Raw genomic sequence first — 18,235 nt, 5'->3', positions numbered from 1 at the left:
AACCGTGCTAAATGTGACAATTTACATGGTTTGTACACTATTTTCATTGGTGATTAAATGCATATTTGCATGCTACAAATGCATGCCGGTTAACAATTCAGGCAAAAGGCGAACATAGGCCATTTTACCAACTTCAAATGCCTCCTCCAATGAGACCAAGTCGGAAACCACAGTCCATTAAGTGTGCTGCACACTGCCTTGTAAGCAGTTAGCTCTGCTATAGTTGGGCTCCCTGTAGGCATGGAGGCTGACTCATAGCAGTGGCTTTTGATGTGGTGCAGAGTTTCACAGGGTTTAGTTGGGAAAACACTCGGCTGTTCCCATGGTGACCACAACAGGAAGGATGCTGTCAATCAAGGGGGGGCGGGCTCTCAGCAGACGAAGGCTCAGCCCCCTGGCAATCGCAGAGCAATGAGAGGGACACAAGGTCAACCTCTTTCAGGCTGCATGACTCCAAGAATTCTTTCACAGCATGTATACATACAGGATTTCTGTTGGAGACGTGGAGAAACATTGAAAATCTATAAAGCTGTAGATAATGTCAGAAATGTATTTTTCTAAATATTTACTTGTACCCGCACAGCTTTCAACATGCAGCGGAAAGAGCAAATGTGCTGCAAAACAATTGACAGACGAGGGACATTAAATTAATTTGGAGGAAAGGATGTGGTCCTATTGAAAAGTTGAAAGTTTCTTGGACAACCTTCCCTTCCTCCAGGGAACATAGGTCTCTTTGCAAGACTTGAACAACCCTGGAGGTTACTTGAACTGAGACCCTCAAACCAACAAATGAAGGAAAAGGTTAAAGGTTCCTCCTTAAAAGACTGGTGAATTATACATTCAATTTCCTTACAGACATTGACGATGATGATGATGGTCTTGTGCCTGCGTCCTTCTCGGGTTGCCACAGTGGATTCTGAGATTTGAGCCAGATTCTCTTCAATGTCTTACCTCTGGATAACCAAGACATGTTTTCTGAGAGACTTTACGATAGTTTAACCTCACAAAGAAGTGACTATAGGGCTACACAGTGGTATAGTGGTTGGCATTCCTCCCCAGTTCTCATTCAGCTTGGGGTTTGCATGTTCTTCCTGTTGATGCATGGGTTTTCACGAGGTAAACAGTAAATGGGCTCCACCTATGTAGCGCTTTTTCAATCACGTGAGCAGTCTCAAAGCTCTTTTTTTTCATTTGTGGTTAACTGGTGACTTTCAGTCACACTGTCTCACACTTTGGCGTGAGTGAGTGAGTGAGTGAGTGAGTGAGTGAGTGAGTGAGTGAGTGAGTGAGTGAGTGACAGTTCATGGATTTATGTCCGTGGCTGCAATACGAGCAACCTCAACACATTATGATTCATGGGCTACATATTCATGTATTTATACCACGAGAGACTCACTAACATTGCCACACCGGCGCTGATATTGTTGCCTCAAAGTCATTCTGATGTGTTGGTAAAAACCTCTGTGTGCGGATGCTTCACCACACAACACCATCACTGTCACAAACAGGAAGGCAGAGTAGCTGTAATCTGAGCTTGTTTTGTTTTGCCTGATACAGTAGGCAAATGCCCTGCTGCTGTATAAATGATGGTGCCAGACCCCTGTGCAGCAGGTGCATCCACAAAGTGCTTGGAAACCATTTTGGCTCTCGTTTGAGAATCTGAACAAGTTATTTGCAAATATGAATCTTTAACCATCTTATTAATTTCCACCATGCTTTTCCTTTGAAAGACACTACAAATTAGACCCCCTTCTTAAATCACTGGGGAAGCTTCGGCAGACATCCCACAGTGCCAGTCAGGATCCCTCAAGATATATTAGAAACTTGGACTTTAAAAGTGATTAATCATAGTAGTCTACTCAAAGGTCATTATAATCTGAATAAGATGTTGTAGACAAGATAGGAAGACAACGCGTAATGTCTGACAGAGTTTCTCTTGCGATAACAGGAAGAGCAGAGTTCAAAGCTGCAGCACACTGCCAATGCCATCTAGTGCTGACATCTCAGAACCACAGCCTGTGTGAACGAGGAGAGGAGGGAGAGGGAGCGTCACAGTGTCGCCCCCGTCCACTCCTCAGTGTGTTGCTTTCATGAACCACCTCTAGGAGGCGCTCCATGGCAGAGATGCTATCTGGTCCTCTGGCAGCCAGATTGTTTAGAAAAGGAAACTATTAAAATGTCTTAAACTGAGAACTGAAGTCCCGAGGCAGGAAGGGATGTTGGAGGAGGGAGATAAGATGAAGAAAAAGGGAGAGGGGTAGTTCTGGGGTAGAGGAGTGAACTGCGAGGAAAGGGGAGGGGGGCATTGTCAAAATTTTCCATTCATCCCTCTTCAGACTGACTTCCTTTCTGAAATCAATTGAACCTCAACTTTATTGACCAGGTATTTATGTTATGATCTTAAAACAGTGGCACTCTCCCTTTTATGTAATATTTGAACTTCATTCCAGAGGAAGGAAAGAAAAAAAGGATATAAAACAAAGTTTATGAATGCAGCTGTATTCGGCTGAATGTTCCCTGACAGAACAACAAGGTAATAATGGGAGAGCATTTGGGGGCTGAGACACAGAAATCTTAAGATCAGGGCTGTTAAACTCATTTAGGGGCCACAAACAGGATAATATGATTTAAATTGAGACATGCCGGTATAATGATAGCACTGAAAAGTCCATCTGGCAGCGGCTGCTTCTTTTTACACAGCAACTCATCACAACTTGCACCATAGACTTGACTAGTTTATTTGCCAGATGCCGTTCCTGTTTGATTCATTCCCAGGTGTCCACAAACTCAAGGTAAACACTTAACCTGATGCACCACCGGAGGGCAACTGCAAGATATAAACACACCCTTAAAATGTCTACATTTAATGTGCGCCAATATATATTGTAATATCCAAATGTACAATATAAATATCACAGACTGATTTAACTGTAATACATAATACATGTATGCACGATGGATCAATGCTCTGCAAATGCAAAGGACTAAGTTTGAAATATGAAAGACGGTGCAGTTAAATAAATGCAGTTCAAATAAATTGAGTTCATTTACGTACATAGCACTTTTCCACTGATGGGACCCAAAGTGCTTTACAACGTTGGTCAAAGTTACACACTCACACTGCAATGGAGGAGGCTGTGCCACAGCCACTTATATTAGTTATTATTTCATAAAAACTGTGAATAAAACAATTAAATAACTCACAGGAAAAGAAAGGCTGCTGGTAATTTTCTTGGTGTTTTCATTCCAAGATTGTCAGAGAATTCGATCGAAAAGATTTGGCTTCTTTGGGCTGTACCAGAGTGGAGATGAGCTTTCACACCTGCACAACAAAAGAAGGTAACTCTGGTCGGGTAGCCATATTTGCTTAGTTTTTGGTGTCAAAAAACATGTAAATAGGCTACTGTGCCTGATGCAGCCAAATTCCCAGTAAAGCATCCTGATTTATCTTGAGTTCCAATCAGCTCTGGCAACAGAAGTAACCCTGAGTGAACATGTGTTTACTGTGTAAAGTAGAGCCTACACATTATTCAAACACCGTGATTTTATAAGTATTATTCCTTTAACCACTTTGTGAACAACTTCCCTTATCTGGAAAGCAATGGAGGTAAAGGTACCAACAATAACACAGCTTATACCTGGTCTCTGACCTGCCTCATTACAATAATTCTCCGTCTCTGGAGACAGCAGATAATGAAAGAAAAATCTGGCTTGCAAGATGTGGAAAGTGGGGTATTACTCAACTGCCGTGCTGCAGAGGCAACAGTCAAACACTGCTACTGTCACAGCGCTGGGGCCTCATTAATTCATTCTCCCACATGGCATCTCTCCACAACTCCCTGCTGTCATCCCCCCTCCCCTCCCCTCGAACCCTATCCCGTCCCAGGCCTCAGCATTAAAGCACAGACAGCTGAGGTCAGTGGATTCTGGTAAAAGATGTTTGTGATAATATTCATCTTTGAGGTGGCACAACTTTTTTTGGGGGGGGGACGGGACAGAAGCTTACTGTTTATAGAAAATACTTTACTTAATCAATTCCCTTGGGGATATCATCCATCTGCACTTGACTCATCCTATATATTTACCATGAACAACACAGGTTATGGAATAATGCAATTTGATGTTGACTCGCTGCCCATGCTACAGTTTATTGCTATGAGGAGTAACCAAAACAAGCAAGCTTTTCCTTTGGTTGTGTTTTTCCTTCCAAGAGAGTGAACGATAATTGGAAACAGAAATAGGACCTTTTACTGCTCACAGAGGAGGCTACGCCAGGGCTAATCTGTTCATCAGAACCTGATAATGCTGGATAGAGAGGTACTGCAACATAACAAATGCCATTCTCGTACAGTGCACATGATTAATCCCTTAGTGTTGCTGTGTAACTTTGGTTTCTTTGTGCTCTAATCTGCACCATTTACACAGCTGTGAGGCCTCCTCTGTTTCCTGTTCAGGTAAGAAGGTCTCAAGCCAACGAGACGACAGAAAGCCAAATCAAACTATGAGCCACCCGAACCTTAAACTACACGCCTTGGCCACTGACACTATGAAATCGTACCTATTCCTCAAGCTATTATCCCTAATGATTTATGTTTCCTGTAACTGTGTTAGCTAGAGAAGTGTGTCCTTACTCTGAACCTGAACATATTCATCCTGATTCAGACAGAATATTTATTTTTCAGCAGTACAGTAACTCCAAAAGCGCATACCAGTAAAACAGATACTGTCGTAATCCACTACTACTGTTAAGGACAATATAAACAATAAAATCAGCTTCATTCCAAGATGATTAGTGAAAAATAAATCAAATGGCAACCTCCAATATTCACATTTAATGCAATGAAAAAACTCTACTTGAGTTGCAAGTTTGCAATTAATCATTCAGCTGTAACGCCTTCATATGACACCTACACAAAGCCTACATGTAACCTTTGCGTGACCTTTATACCAGCACTAACAATCTACCAGACGCCCACTCAGCACTACTCCCTCTCCCTAAGGTCCCAGTTTAGACCGAGGACGCAGCTGTTCTAAGTACTTTTCCTCATGCATGGCCATGTGTATTATCTTCTCTTACCTTTTCCCATTCGCTCAGCCCACCCCCCATCCAAATCCCTCCTCGTCTCCCCCATTTGCCCCCGTGCTCTCTTTTTCCCCTATTTCTTTTGCAGATTCACTTTCAGCTCTCGAGTTGACATTTGAGGCATGCGAAACATAGAAAGGGGGACCAAATGGTGAGTCAAGCGCTGACTCCGAGAAAGGCTAGAAATCTAAAATGGAAAAAGACAAAACTGCAAATCTTCAGTCTTTTCAGATCAGCATCCACACACTTGGTAAAAAGGCATGTCACTGTATGGCAATGGGGGGAGAAAAAAAATCACTGATGCCTTTTAAATCTGTGGATATCTTAATTTCTCCACAGGGAAAACCCTCTTACAGTACGTGTTCAGATTCTATGAACACAAATGTCTATAATCATGGTATATTCATCATATTATCATGATTCGTGCAAGATGAATGACAGGGTGACACTCCCAAGTGTCATCGTCAAATCCTATTTTGCTAGCGCAATAGAAGCAGAACTAAAAAGGACAATGCACCAGATGGGCCAAGAAAATGTTGTAAGCAGCCCATATGTTGGAACTGTAAATTTCTTCTCAGCCAGGAATCTGATCCTACAATCAGTCACATGAGTGAACGGAGAAAGAAACACTATCCAACCTACCTTCTACTGTATTGCTGAACTCAGTGTGGAGCTGAACTCAGCCAACTATGGGTGAAATCATTGAACACCCTGTATATGTCAGTCCATCACTTCAGGTACGAGCAGGACCAAAATCTGCTGACTTGTAAATGACATTGTGCTTCTGGATTAGATGCCAAATGACATATGTGTATTGACATATATTTGAATCCTAAATCTGCACGCACGCACGCACGCACGCACGCACGCACGCACGCACGCACGCACGCACACACACACACACACACACACACACACACACACACACACACACACACACACACACACACACACACACACACACACACACACACACACACACACACACACACACACACACACACACACACACACACACACACACACACACACACACACACACACACACACACACACACACTTTAATTGAGGGTATTCTTGCTATGAGGCAAAAGCACTTACCACTACTCCACTGTGTATCCCAGTTTTGAGCATCAATGAAATAACAGGTTAAATTGAAGGCCAGCTTGGTTGATTAAAGCTGACAGGACACAGTTACACATATAAAGTAGAACAAAGCAAAAACCCAATAATGGATTCCCCCATTTAATAGATAAAAGCACAGCTATGTTTTACAGTTTATAGACTTAAATGATGTCTACATAGGAATATCTGACGCATGCTATATAAATGCCCAGTTTGTTTCTTAATTAGATTACTTCCATGCCCTGTCCCTTCCTGCAGTGTAGAGAATAAATATAGTAAATTGTGGGGAAGTCCACATCATGTATCTCTGTACATCCACAGTGTGTATGTAATTTTCTTCCAGTGTGTGCGTGGCGATAGAGCAGTGTAAGGGCAGCAGGGCACGGGGGTCGGATGGTAATGGCACTAGCATATTCAGGCCTCCTACTCTGGAATGCAGTATGAGGGAGAGAGACAACAGAGCAATTCACTCGCACAGTCACCGAACTATTCTTAGTCCAGTATGTGAAGTGGACCCCATCTGCATCACGACCCCCCCCCTTCTGCAGAGAGTATGAAAAGAGTCTGGATGGTGAAGTACATGGTGGTGTCTATGAAGGTGCGGGGCAGGACGGTGAAGCTGGATGAAGAGCTTTCGCGAGAGGGAGAGGATAAAAGTTAAGCTTCACTGAGGCAAAGTCTGGTCAGCTCTGTCGAAATGGGGCAGTTCACTGGCTGTGAAGCCTCTCCAAAGAGCCTATTGTAAATGTCCATTGGCACAATGCGTGAAGCCCCGGGGACCTCTCTCACTCCGTGTCACTCCTCCTCTCATGTGACCGCTTACAAGCACTGACCTCCACACAGGCACATACTTTCTCCTCGCTCAGCTTTTCTACTTAGTCTAAACATCCGTTTTTTCCGCCTTCTAATACGGTTCAACCATGGCCAATTTCAAGGCTACATGCATTTCGCAATAGAATAAAAAGAAGATGACATACAGCATCTGTACTGCTGGGATCAGTCGTCATGCACAGTTCAAACAGTGAGGGAATTCAGCGGGAGACAGTGTCAATAGTGACAGTGATGGGCTTGGATTTTTTTTCTTTCCCTCACTGCTTTTATTCCTCTGTCCTTTCTGAATGAGTCATTGAGAATATTGGGACGGACACACACCAAAGCCTGGCAGTGCACGTTCCTACTGTTAGTGGGCAAACACGGCTGATTCGGCTGCAGCTCAGTCATAACAAATGTCAAAGAGCTATTCATTCCTTCTAATCCTTTTCTCTATTCTCTCGCCCACACACGCACACGCACACGCGGGACTGTAGAACGACTCACTCAACATAATAAGGAGTGAGAACTGAAGGACAAAGTGAACGTAATCCAGTTGATTTTAGGAAAGGATTAGGAGTAGAAAGGAAGTGCAAGCAATTAGTGACTTTGTGTGAAAATAAATAGAAAATGCGAAAAAACAAACCTTGGAAAGAAGGGAACAAAGAGAAAACAAATGAATGAGGCAGAGGTAAGCAGAGCGAGGGTGGAAAGGTTTGACAGAGAAAAGATCTGAAATTTTATGTATATAGAAGTTTAAGTTGGATGTAGGCAACATGAACAATCACACAGTACAAAACTATCCATCCAGAGGTCACATGCAATAACACTGTCTAGTATATACTATATAGTACCTTAACAAGAGGTATTGACTAGATTATTTTCATGAAAGTGAAACAGTTTCCTCTGATTTGATATGTTGGGGATTCAAGTGTAGGAGTAGCAGATATAATACACTACGACCCATGCCAACAGATCACCGATACAGCAAGGACAACGATGCACCTCATTGATGAAATGGCACTGGCATCAAAACTATACTGTAAGGTTACATTTGTGAAAATGCTGCAAAAGGAAGGTGTGTCTTATGGACATATCATTGTTTTCTGTGCCAAAAGGTAAAACAATTGTAATTATATTACTTTCAAATTTTATCTTGACCAAAAATGTTTGACACTCTTGAATTACACAACCATACGAGGGTCACATTTTAACAATTGAAAGCAGTACAATCGAAGTTTTATAAATATTTAAATGACTTGAAATGATTGAGAAACTGCCCTTATATGAGCTGCAGTTCCCATTGGTCATATTTCAGCTTGTTGGGAGGACAGGATCTGTTATATTCAGGAACATGCAACAGATAAAACAGAGCATAGGCATGGGTTCATATGTGCAGCAACAAAGAGGATGTCAGAGAGGAAACTACTGATCTGCAATGATGTGAACATACAGATTCAGATTGTTCCGAAGTGCCGTGAACAACTGCACAGCTCAGAAAATGTCACACGTCGAGTTGGTCTGAATATGCACAGCGTGAAAAGGCGATAGGTTGGGTCTGACATTCTATCTCACATCTCCAGGGAGCATGAACACGATATGAAGAGTCAGATTTTCACGGCCTGGTTTGACGCCTATAGAACACAATGTGACACAATCGTGCAGAGACCAGTGTTGCACACAGGCATTATTCATCAGACACATCAGCTGCAGTGCTGCAGGTCATACAACACTGAGCCCAGGGGTGACTTACACACACATAATCAATCACTTGAAGAAAGGCCAAATTTCAACTCGCCTCCACTCAAAAACATGTTGAGGTCAATGTTGAGTCTCTTGGATGTTTGACTATAAACATTCCTGTGAAATCGAAAATGTCATTTAAAGTTTCTCTTAACACACAAAGCTTTGACGACCTCGGTTTCATCACATATTAAAGACCTGCTAATTTCATATTACCAGAACACTTGGTGGTTTCTGGAGGTTTTTATTTACAGTCGACATAGGCAGAGGTTTCAACTCACAGGCTCCTCAGCAGCTCAAATGGAGGGTTCGGGAGGGTAAAACGATCTGTACTTTTAAGATCAAGCTTAACACTTTTGTGTTTGATAAAGCTGAACCATTTATAGTGAAGTTGCTGCAGGTTCAGACGACACGATGGTTCTCTCCTTTCCTCACTCTCCACACCTTCATATGTCACATTTGCATTGCATCTCTCTCCTGTAGTCTCCTGCCTGTCCTCTCATTTTGTAGCTTCCTCTTATCTGTCAGTGGAACTTGAAATCTATCATATGTGCATCTTCACAGCATCAAGTCTGCAGCGAGTGGATTCACTTGTTGTTTGAAGTGAACTTGTTTGTTTGTTGCACTCTGAATTCGTCCTATCCTTTGTTGCTCTCATTATCCTCTACTCTAAACCAGTGCAAACAGCTCAAAACCACAGCTTGCTCGTGTGAGTAATATTGGTTGGGTTTTTTCCCCCTGTATATTTCTGATTTGTGTTATCTAAATTGTGTTATATGAATAAAACTGGAAAAAATGGATGGATGGATGGATGGATGGATGGATGGATTCAGTGTAAAGAACAATAGAATATTAAAGAAAGAAGAAATAAATGCACACATATGAACAGTATTACAGTGCCATGCTCAAATTATTGCTCGGAGCAGTACTGACTGTACAGTCATGGACGAATAACCTACAGTATCTCTTCTTCATAAATCTTGGGTGACGCGACATGTCACTGAAGGAGCTCTGCAGAGTTGTCATTGTGTACTGAATGGGGTGTGAGTCATTGTCCATCATGGATGACGGTTTGGCCATCATCCTTCCGTCACTCCACTGAGTCGAGGGGCACCCCAGGGTAGAGCTGGCCTATTAGGCTGTCAAGTCTCGTCCTGCCAGCAGATGAAATGCTGCTGCCCCAGCAGTCCACTCCATAAAACATGGCTGATGCTACTACTTCTATTTTTAAATTTTTTAACTATTGATAAAAGAAATGGCTCAAAACCATCTCGTCTGGATAGTCCTCTTTCAATGTACTCTGTACATGGTTGAAGAGTAACCGGCAAGAAGAAAAAGGTTTCTGGTTAATTGTAGCGCAACTTAATATCAAATTCTTCAGGAATAGAAACAGCAGCACAGCTCTTCTGTCAGGTGAACTGATCAACTGGAACACCTACATTTCTGTCCACAGATCAGTTGCGCAGACCTGTTTACAATGTCGTATGATGTGAAAAACATTACAAGGTCCGGCATTAAATTAAAAATGACTTCTTGGCATGAGAGTTTGAGGGGATGTAATGTGGTCTACACTCTGTGGGTGGCTACTAATCATCCCACAATTCAAAAACCACTGCTGTCGAACATGCATACAGCAAATTCATACAGACAACTGTGTGCATACTTACACTACAAAGCATAGAACTAAGAATAAGCTATTAAACCTCAAAAAGCTGAACACATTAACAAACATGCAGTACAGAGGAGAGAGCAACTTACTGGAAATTGAGTTTCAGTTTAAATACCACTGAGAGTTAACGCTATCGATACTGAATCTCTACTTCTCAATCTAACACATTTTCTTTCTCGGTTTTCCCCTCTTGAATCTCTGAAATGAGAGTTTGTTAAAGTGGGAGTCAATCAAACTCTTTGTTCCTCGACTGGCATGACTGACAAGTGACGAAAATGTCAAGAGCTGTAAAAGACTCCTTCAGAGTACATGGTTGATCTGAGATCAAATGTGTTGTTGTAAAAGCAATAGATTCAGAATATTAAAGAAAAACAATAAGAAAAATGAAAAGTAGCACAAAAGGTGACAAGTAATGGAGTAGGTGTTCAGTGAGCAGATGGAAGACGTGGGTTACAGATACAATTAGAAGAGTAAGTCTTGTGTGCGGGGAGGCGCTGGCAACACAAATTAATTAATAGGATACGTTAGAAAATGAGAGCGCGTGGGAACAGAGGAGTGACACGCAAGATGAAATAAGATAAAGTAGAAAGGAAAAAGCAGAGATATGTGAGCAGAGATATGTGAGCAGCGATTGCAGCGCTTCCTGTTAGAATTCCATCCTAATTGACCCTTCTCTGTTACCGTGGTTACGGCAGCATGGCGGTTGGAAGAGCAATTACATGTAGTCTAACCACTTTCTGGTCCCATTGATTTGCAGCTGTATCAGTTTGACTAGCAGACATTAGATGGTCATATTAACTGCTGCCAGCGACTAATAAACGTAACACTGAAGACTAAAACAGAGTCACACAACCAGTAATAATAAACTCTGCTGAAACAGGTCTAAATCAGACTCCTCTGCATGGAGCCTGCACTGAGAAAACAGAGGGCTGGTTGGTTGTTCAGAGCAACCACAGCCACCACAAAGACACTGATACAAGGCTGCCAGCATATATGCTGGGCGAATCCTCAAAACAGAAGTCAACCTCAAAGCACCCCAGGCAGCCGACATGGTGCATCATGGAGAGACAGCAGAGTCAGACTGACAGCACGTCCTGCAATGACTGTACTCGCCGACAACACATCACTGAGATATGGCTACCAAGTAATGACCCCCCCCCCACCAACAAATGAGCACTCCACAAAGTCTGACACACATTTTCTACCACAGACAAACAGACAGGTCCCGTCACGGCAGTTTAGTGGAAGAACAAGTGCATCACTCATACAGGATATGACTGGTGTGGACCCCGAAGCCAGAGAAATAGGCCTCGACAACAGTATGAATAAATAAAAGCTGAGAAAATGAATCTGATGTGATGTAAATATCAAGATCGGGGGGGGGTGACAATTGCAATCTGGGCACATATATGAAAGAGTATATAAACACATCATTTACCTGGAATCATGATAAGAGTTACGGAATTGCACCTACAAACTGCTTGAAAATCCCCTCACTTCTCATTTAAAGCCACAAAATGCCATGCCAGTTACACGTGGCCATATTTGGTAACTTCCTCGATTTTTCTCGTCAATGCAGAATTAGCAATTGGAAACAAAGATTGTAACACCCATGCTACACATTAAGATACGCATCGGTTTTAAGTGTTTCCTGAATGTGGTTTCATGACATTTTCTGCATTGCACAGCATTATGTTAGCCCTTTTGATTTGGCATTTTTTAATTCCTGTACCTGATGCATTTTAATTGAAAAGTTTAATGCAAAATGCATCTAATAAGTCCTATTTAGGGTACTTTTTAATCAAAGGCATATTATAATGTAATTTCACTGAAATCCAGTCAGTCATTTTATTTTCACAAAGAGAATTTGTTCAGCCAGAGATGGTGAGATCTCAGTGATTTTGTTCAGTTTTACACTTATTAGTAGATTTTATTCAATAATGATAATGTATGCAGTAGATGTATTAAGACTGACTTTAAATTCTTGGAAAAATCCTTCAAATACATCAGGATTAAAATCTTCACTTATACGCATTTCAATGAGTTCTCTATAAAAGGCTTTGTGCCGCATTTGTTTCTGTGTAATATTCAGCCATTCAACTTTCCATCAATCGACACACATATCCAGCAGGTTCTTGTTTACCACGCACATGAAAATTGATTATTATATTTTTGATATCTATTTCTGCTCCGGCTCAGTTGTTGAACTACAAGTTTTATTCCAAATGTTGGTCAAACTGAAATTATATAAAAAAGACAGGAGAAAATGGAGGATATGATGATGTTCTTTTAAAACATAGTTATGCCAGTTTGACTGTAAATATCTCTCGAGCAAGTCCATGTGCGACTCAACTACGCCCATCTTTCTGCTCCATCATACTGTGTCCCTTCAAGTGGTTCTTAAGATGCTGAAACCACAACACATACTGTTCAGTGCTGCCAGCGCCTCGGACCCTTGGGGTACTTAGCATTCCTGTTTGCTGAAACAAATCATATACAGCCATAGAAACCAGGCTGTGACCTGTGAATCAAGCAGAAGGCCCCCTCCTTTCCAGCGCTGTCGAGCAAGTCTTGGTTCAACAAGTCCTCTTTTCACTGACACTCAAAGATTCGTCGGAGGAAAGATGTCACATAGTAATCCAGTCACAGCAAGTCAAATAAAAGAAATGGATTAGGGATGTTATTTTGATCAAAGATTGCTCAATTATTACTTCTAGTTATCTGTGTTGGGAATATTTTATAAGTTCATTAATCCGTTGAAGCTCAGATCTTATTTCTGCATTACTCCTAATATGGAGCGTCAACCTCACAGGCATGCGTGTCGTTTAAAATACTTGAATATAATGATGACTCATTAACTCAAACAACAAGGCGTGTCCTCTACCATTTGACTACCAGCTAACTTGACTTTAATGATTGGATAGGTCATTACACTAACCCACGCAGTGCTCACAGCTCAGGGAATGTGCCACAGAAAGGCAAATGTGTACATATGATCAAGACATCCTACATGAGAGAGACAATTGAAATTAACGCAGAAGTTACTTGTTAAATATGGTTAAGAAAATAGCAAAATAACGACACTATTTTTTACAGAAGTAACAAATAAATTCAATCATTCGAAAATGTAAAGTGGCAGATTATTACACAAGATAAATATATCTAAGGAAAAAAAAAACCCCACTGATATACTTTAAGGATTGTATGCATTAAATACCTTCACATTAGACCTACAGCTTCTCTCACTAAACAACAACCACTATTCTTGGACAACACCCAGAAAATGGACGTGGGCATCCCAAAATACCAATTTGCAATGAGGCTTGAAGCTAGTGGTACCATAAGGGCACACAGGATGCCAAGGATAAGAATAAACATTACCTGCTAAAGTGAAGACAAACCTAGGCTTTTATAATACTCAAGCTGGACAACCCGTTGATTGGTATGAGTATAATATGGCCAAAGAGAGATTACGACGGTATACAAACAACACTGTGCCACTGGGCAAACAAACACGGAGCAGCAGTGAGATGCCAGGCTGAGTGTGTTGGCCCCGATCTCTGGCTGTGTGGCAAGCATCCTGAAGGCATGGTACGACATGTGGTTCATCCCAGCAGGCTGTCGGACTCATACGAAGAATGACACTTGTGTCGACACGACTCTGCTGCTCACTTTAGCTGAGAGGCATTGTAAACATGCCGCCCACCGAAAGCCAGCCAACGTTAATTTAATATACAGAAGAATCCTTGTATTAATGTTTGAAAAGCTACAAATCAGGAGTGTTTAATACAAAACTTTACTTTTATTTATGAAAATAAATGAGTGTATGTTATAATAATGCATCCAGTGCAAAATGCAGCCCAGAAAAGAAGTGAGGGATCCCACAGTCGCTGAAACAACAAACTACCGTTTGTTTTACCCCCGCTTGGTTTAACCACTAATGCATTTTTCATTCTTGTATCATCTTCTGTGCTTCTCGCATATTTGAGGATGGGTGGGCTGACCACTCTGAGAAACAGTGAGGTAGTCACTGAGCTGCAATTGCTCTGAAAGAGCAGTTCATCAGAGGAAAGCCTAGCATGTACCTGTGGGATTTACCAAGTATCACATGTGCCACACACACACACACACACTTTTCACAGACAGGAACTGCACCGATCGTAAACAATGTCAGAGGCAGATCAAATATCGAAGCAGTCCTATTGAGAGAGGGGGAGTGAAGTCAAGGAAGCAGCGGCGACATTAGCTGAATGAATAAAACTGGCTTCCATGAAAAAAGAGAGGTGGTGGGGGGGGTTAGTGAGAAAGAGAAAGAGCCTCACGCTTCATTGAATGTTATGCCAAAGGGCCTGATTGTGCTGACCTGATTTCTTTCACCAGCAAAGGCCGTGCATTAACACCCTCACCAAAAAACGTCTGCACACATGCACACAGCACCGCTGGACATTTACGCACCCACTTAACCTAAGCCTGTGACTGCAGTACCTGCACATTTACACACATGCGTACTCTTACATTCAGCACCCCCACTCTTTCTACACAAATTCCTACTTTCAGCATGTATAGCTAGATATAGCTACTTTAAGTGTTTAGCTTCTGGCATTTTTTACTTAATTTCTGCTGGTTGGTATCATGTCTGTGTATAATTGTCATATCAGAAGCTGAGATCGGTTCTGATGTAGGATGACCACTCACAGTCATAATAAAACAGATTGCATGGGTGCCTTTTTGACAGCAATTGTTTGAGGTAAAATACTTGAGCTCTGAGTTACTCTCACACATTATTCGTTCAAAATATCAGTACTGCATCAGTATCAGTGATTCCAGCTACCTACATGAGGTGGACAGAGACATTTGAAGGTGCTTGAAGAAGCACACAGGCTATAGGCTGCACAATATCAGGTAAATAAGTGACATCCAATAATAATATGCAACATATAGAAATACTTAAGCAAATAAAGGTTGTTGTTGATTTTTCCTTGATTTTGTGCTCCTGCCACCTACCCTAAACCCCCAGATACCAAATAATTAGGGTTGTCAAAGACTAAAGTGTTTTAATTGGTTAATTGACAGGCCTCTGTGAAATAAATTTCAATTGATCAAACTTTTTTCATATTTAAAATTCTGAGGTTTTGAGTTTGAGGAGCATGTATGTATAATGCATAGAAACATCACTTCATTTATTCACAGTGTTATGTTAATATCATGATAACAATAGATTTGAGAGATATTGTACAGCCTGAACACACACACACACACACACACACACACACACACACACACACACACACACACACACACACACACACACACACACACACACACACACACACACACACACACACACACACACACACACACACACACACACACACACACAGTCATGTATCTTTGACGTGTGCACACATCAAAGATATCACGCAAATAAACACAAATTCTGCTCTGCGCATACAAATGTGTGTACGCCCAAATCCAAGCACACACTAACAATTGGAATTCACAGACACATGAGAAAGAATACATTTATATCCATACACAAATTGCCATGCAAACACAACATCTCATCATGTTAGCACAAGTCATTTGGCTATAAAGCTATAATTTCCTGTGAGGCGAACTACAAGGGGGGGGGGGGGGGGGGGGAAGCCAAGTTTCATTGATTGTGAACCTATTCAGTCATTTTAATCCTCTGCCGAGCAAAATCATATTTTCCCTCTTTATTCCAATCAATTGTGCCTATAGGCTGTATTGTGCCTGTGTCCCACTGACATACTAACACCAGAGTGAGGAGGCTGTGCAGCAGCAGCAGCAGCACTGGAGAGGCGGAATGACCTTTCTCCATGCTCAGCTCCACAGAGAGCACACATGCACACACAAGGTGGAGGATTTGCCCCCCTGCCAGACGAATCAAAAAGGACATCATCGACCCAAATCCTCCTTCTGTGCGTTTATTTATTTATTTGCGCGTGAAGTGGACCTGTGGTTTCCCTCTGTTCACCCCTCCTCCCACAATGTAACATGTCATTCACAGCCCCTCCATGTTGGAGCCCGACACACCCACTGAAGCATCCTTCACATTCACCGCTTATCTAAATAGCCCGATATCATAATTAGTCGTGCATGAAGCCAAACGAAAAAGATCGAGCCTCCCTTTTCCTCCCCGCCCTCTCTCACTCCCCGCCTGCGCGTCCATCTTTCCCGGTGTGTCTGTGCAGATGCAAACCGCTGTCTGTGTCATGCCGCATCCCACTAACCTACTATCGCTTTATTTACTGCGTTTCATTCACTTACCGCGGCAACACGACGACATAAACTCCAACCCACAGGGGGGACGTGATGGGCGCTACGACTTTACAGCCCACATTAGGAGCCAATAAGCGGGTCGCTGATACCCGGGGGTCATAAATTGTGCTTGTGCGGAGAATTTGGCCGGTTGAGAACGTATTGAATTCCTCCCCACTGCAGGATCAATAGACAGACGCGGCATTGCTACACTGTGTTGCTTGTGCTCGTCCACCGCAACTCAACGAAATCAAATAACATAAAATGAAATAAAGAGGAAGGGTGCATGTGAATGCCAAGTCTGCGACTTTGCGGCCAAAGAGACCAAGCCCAAGTCAGAGGTAGTAGAAATAAGCTCCCAGGGCCGACAGGTGGTGATGCGTTTTCTCCCACCATGTTTGCTTGTGCCGGGGTGTAGTAGTATCTGTGTAGTACTCTCCACTCACCGTCGCTGCGGAGTGTCTGACCGCGTTGCACGCCGTCTGCCGGATCTCCGCCGCGCTCCCCGGTTTCAGCAGGTTCTTGGTGAATCTCCGGGTGGACTCGGCTGCCATCTCCACATCTGCGCACACCAGCAAGCCGCTTTTTACTCTCTGCTGCAGTCACGAGCCTCCGAACATCAGTCCGCCGGAGCCGTGTTTACACACGCACGCACACGCTCTCGCTGACGCGCGCACACGCGTCTTTTTGCGCACAGTAGTGGTGGGGTTCGCGCACAAACACACACGCACACACGCAGAGCGCAGCGTATTGCCTTTACGCACAGATTGTGCGTCAAGTTCACCGGAATCTCAACACTGCTTCTGTACGGAGCTTTCAAATTAAACCACTTGCGTCTATTTTAAACTGAAACGGACACCTCGCTTCTTCACTGCGTGGTTGCTGACGGTTATATTATTATTTATTGAACCCTGTGTTGTCATGTTTGTGCCACCCTATTGTTAGATCCATCCACAGTCCATACTGCTTTATCCAGCCCAGGTTTGCAGTATGCCACCATGAGCACCAGCCGCTCACACACATTCACATCTAGAGGCAATTTCAAGTCATCAATTTGTGAGGCAACTACCCTGGGAAAGCTCAAGTACACCCAAACACAGACTTGGCGATTGGTCCAGTGGTTTTGATTTTGTATGGGTCAGAATATAAGTATTTCAACCTTATTTGCCCCTTTGTGAGGCAAATAATCACATATGTCCATGTCAAGATTTGTCTTGTTAATTTTTTTCTTGGTTTCTTGTTTCTCATTACCTTGCAAAAAGAAACAATTTGCCAACAGTTACAAAATAAACAAATCACTTTTTCTGATGAACGCACTTTTCTGTAGGACACTAGTATCATATGGCAAATGACAAAGCTTTTTTTATTTTAAGATACCCAATTGAGAGCTTCGCCTATTTGAAGATGTATTGAGTTGAAAGTTGTAAATACAGTGTAATTCTGGTCAGTTTTACATTTTCCCAAACAGGTTTCCTTCAAAAAAATTTTTTTTTTTTTAATCAAAACGTTTCCGTGAAATCTCA

At 42.4% G+C, this 18,235-nt stretch overlaps 1 protein-coding gene across 1 annotated transcript in view; it reads right to left on the bottom strand.

Moving 5' to 3' along the window:
* Nucleotides 1-17,344, bottom strand: part of dock10 (dedicator of cytokinesis 10) — a gene marked incomplete at its 5' end in the record, with an annotated part of 71,489 nt that extends 54,145 nt beyond the window's left edge. The window contains one exon of the mRNA XM_080510210.1: nucleotides 17,159-17,344. Within this exon, the coding sequence (XP_080366336.1) occupies nucleotides 17,159-17,266 (108 nt within the window). The remainder of the gene's footprint in view (nucleotides 1-17,158) is intronic.
* Between the last annotated feature and the right edge of the window lie 891 nt (nucleotides 17,345-18,235).

The sequence above is a fragment of the Blennius ocellaris genome (genome assembly GCF_963422515.1).
Source record: "Blennius ocellaris genome assembly, chromosome: 2".
Taxonomy (NCBI): domain Eukaryota; kingdom Metazoa; phylum Chordata; class Actinopteri; order Blenniiformes; family Blenniidae; genus Blennius; species Blennius ocellaris.
The sequence above is the reverse complement of the archived record's forward strand: the minus strand, read 5'-3'. Positions and strand labels throughout refer to the sequence as shown.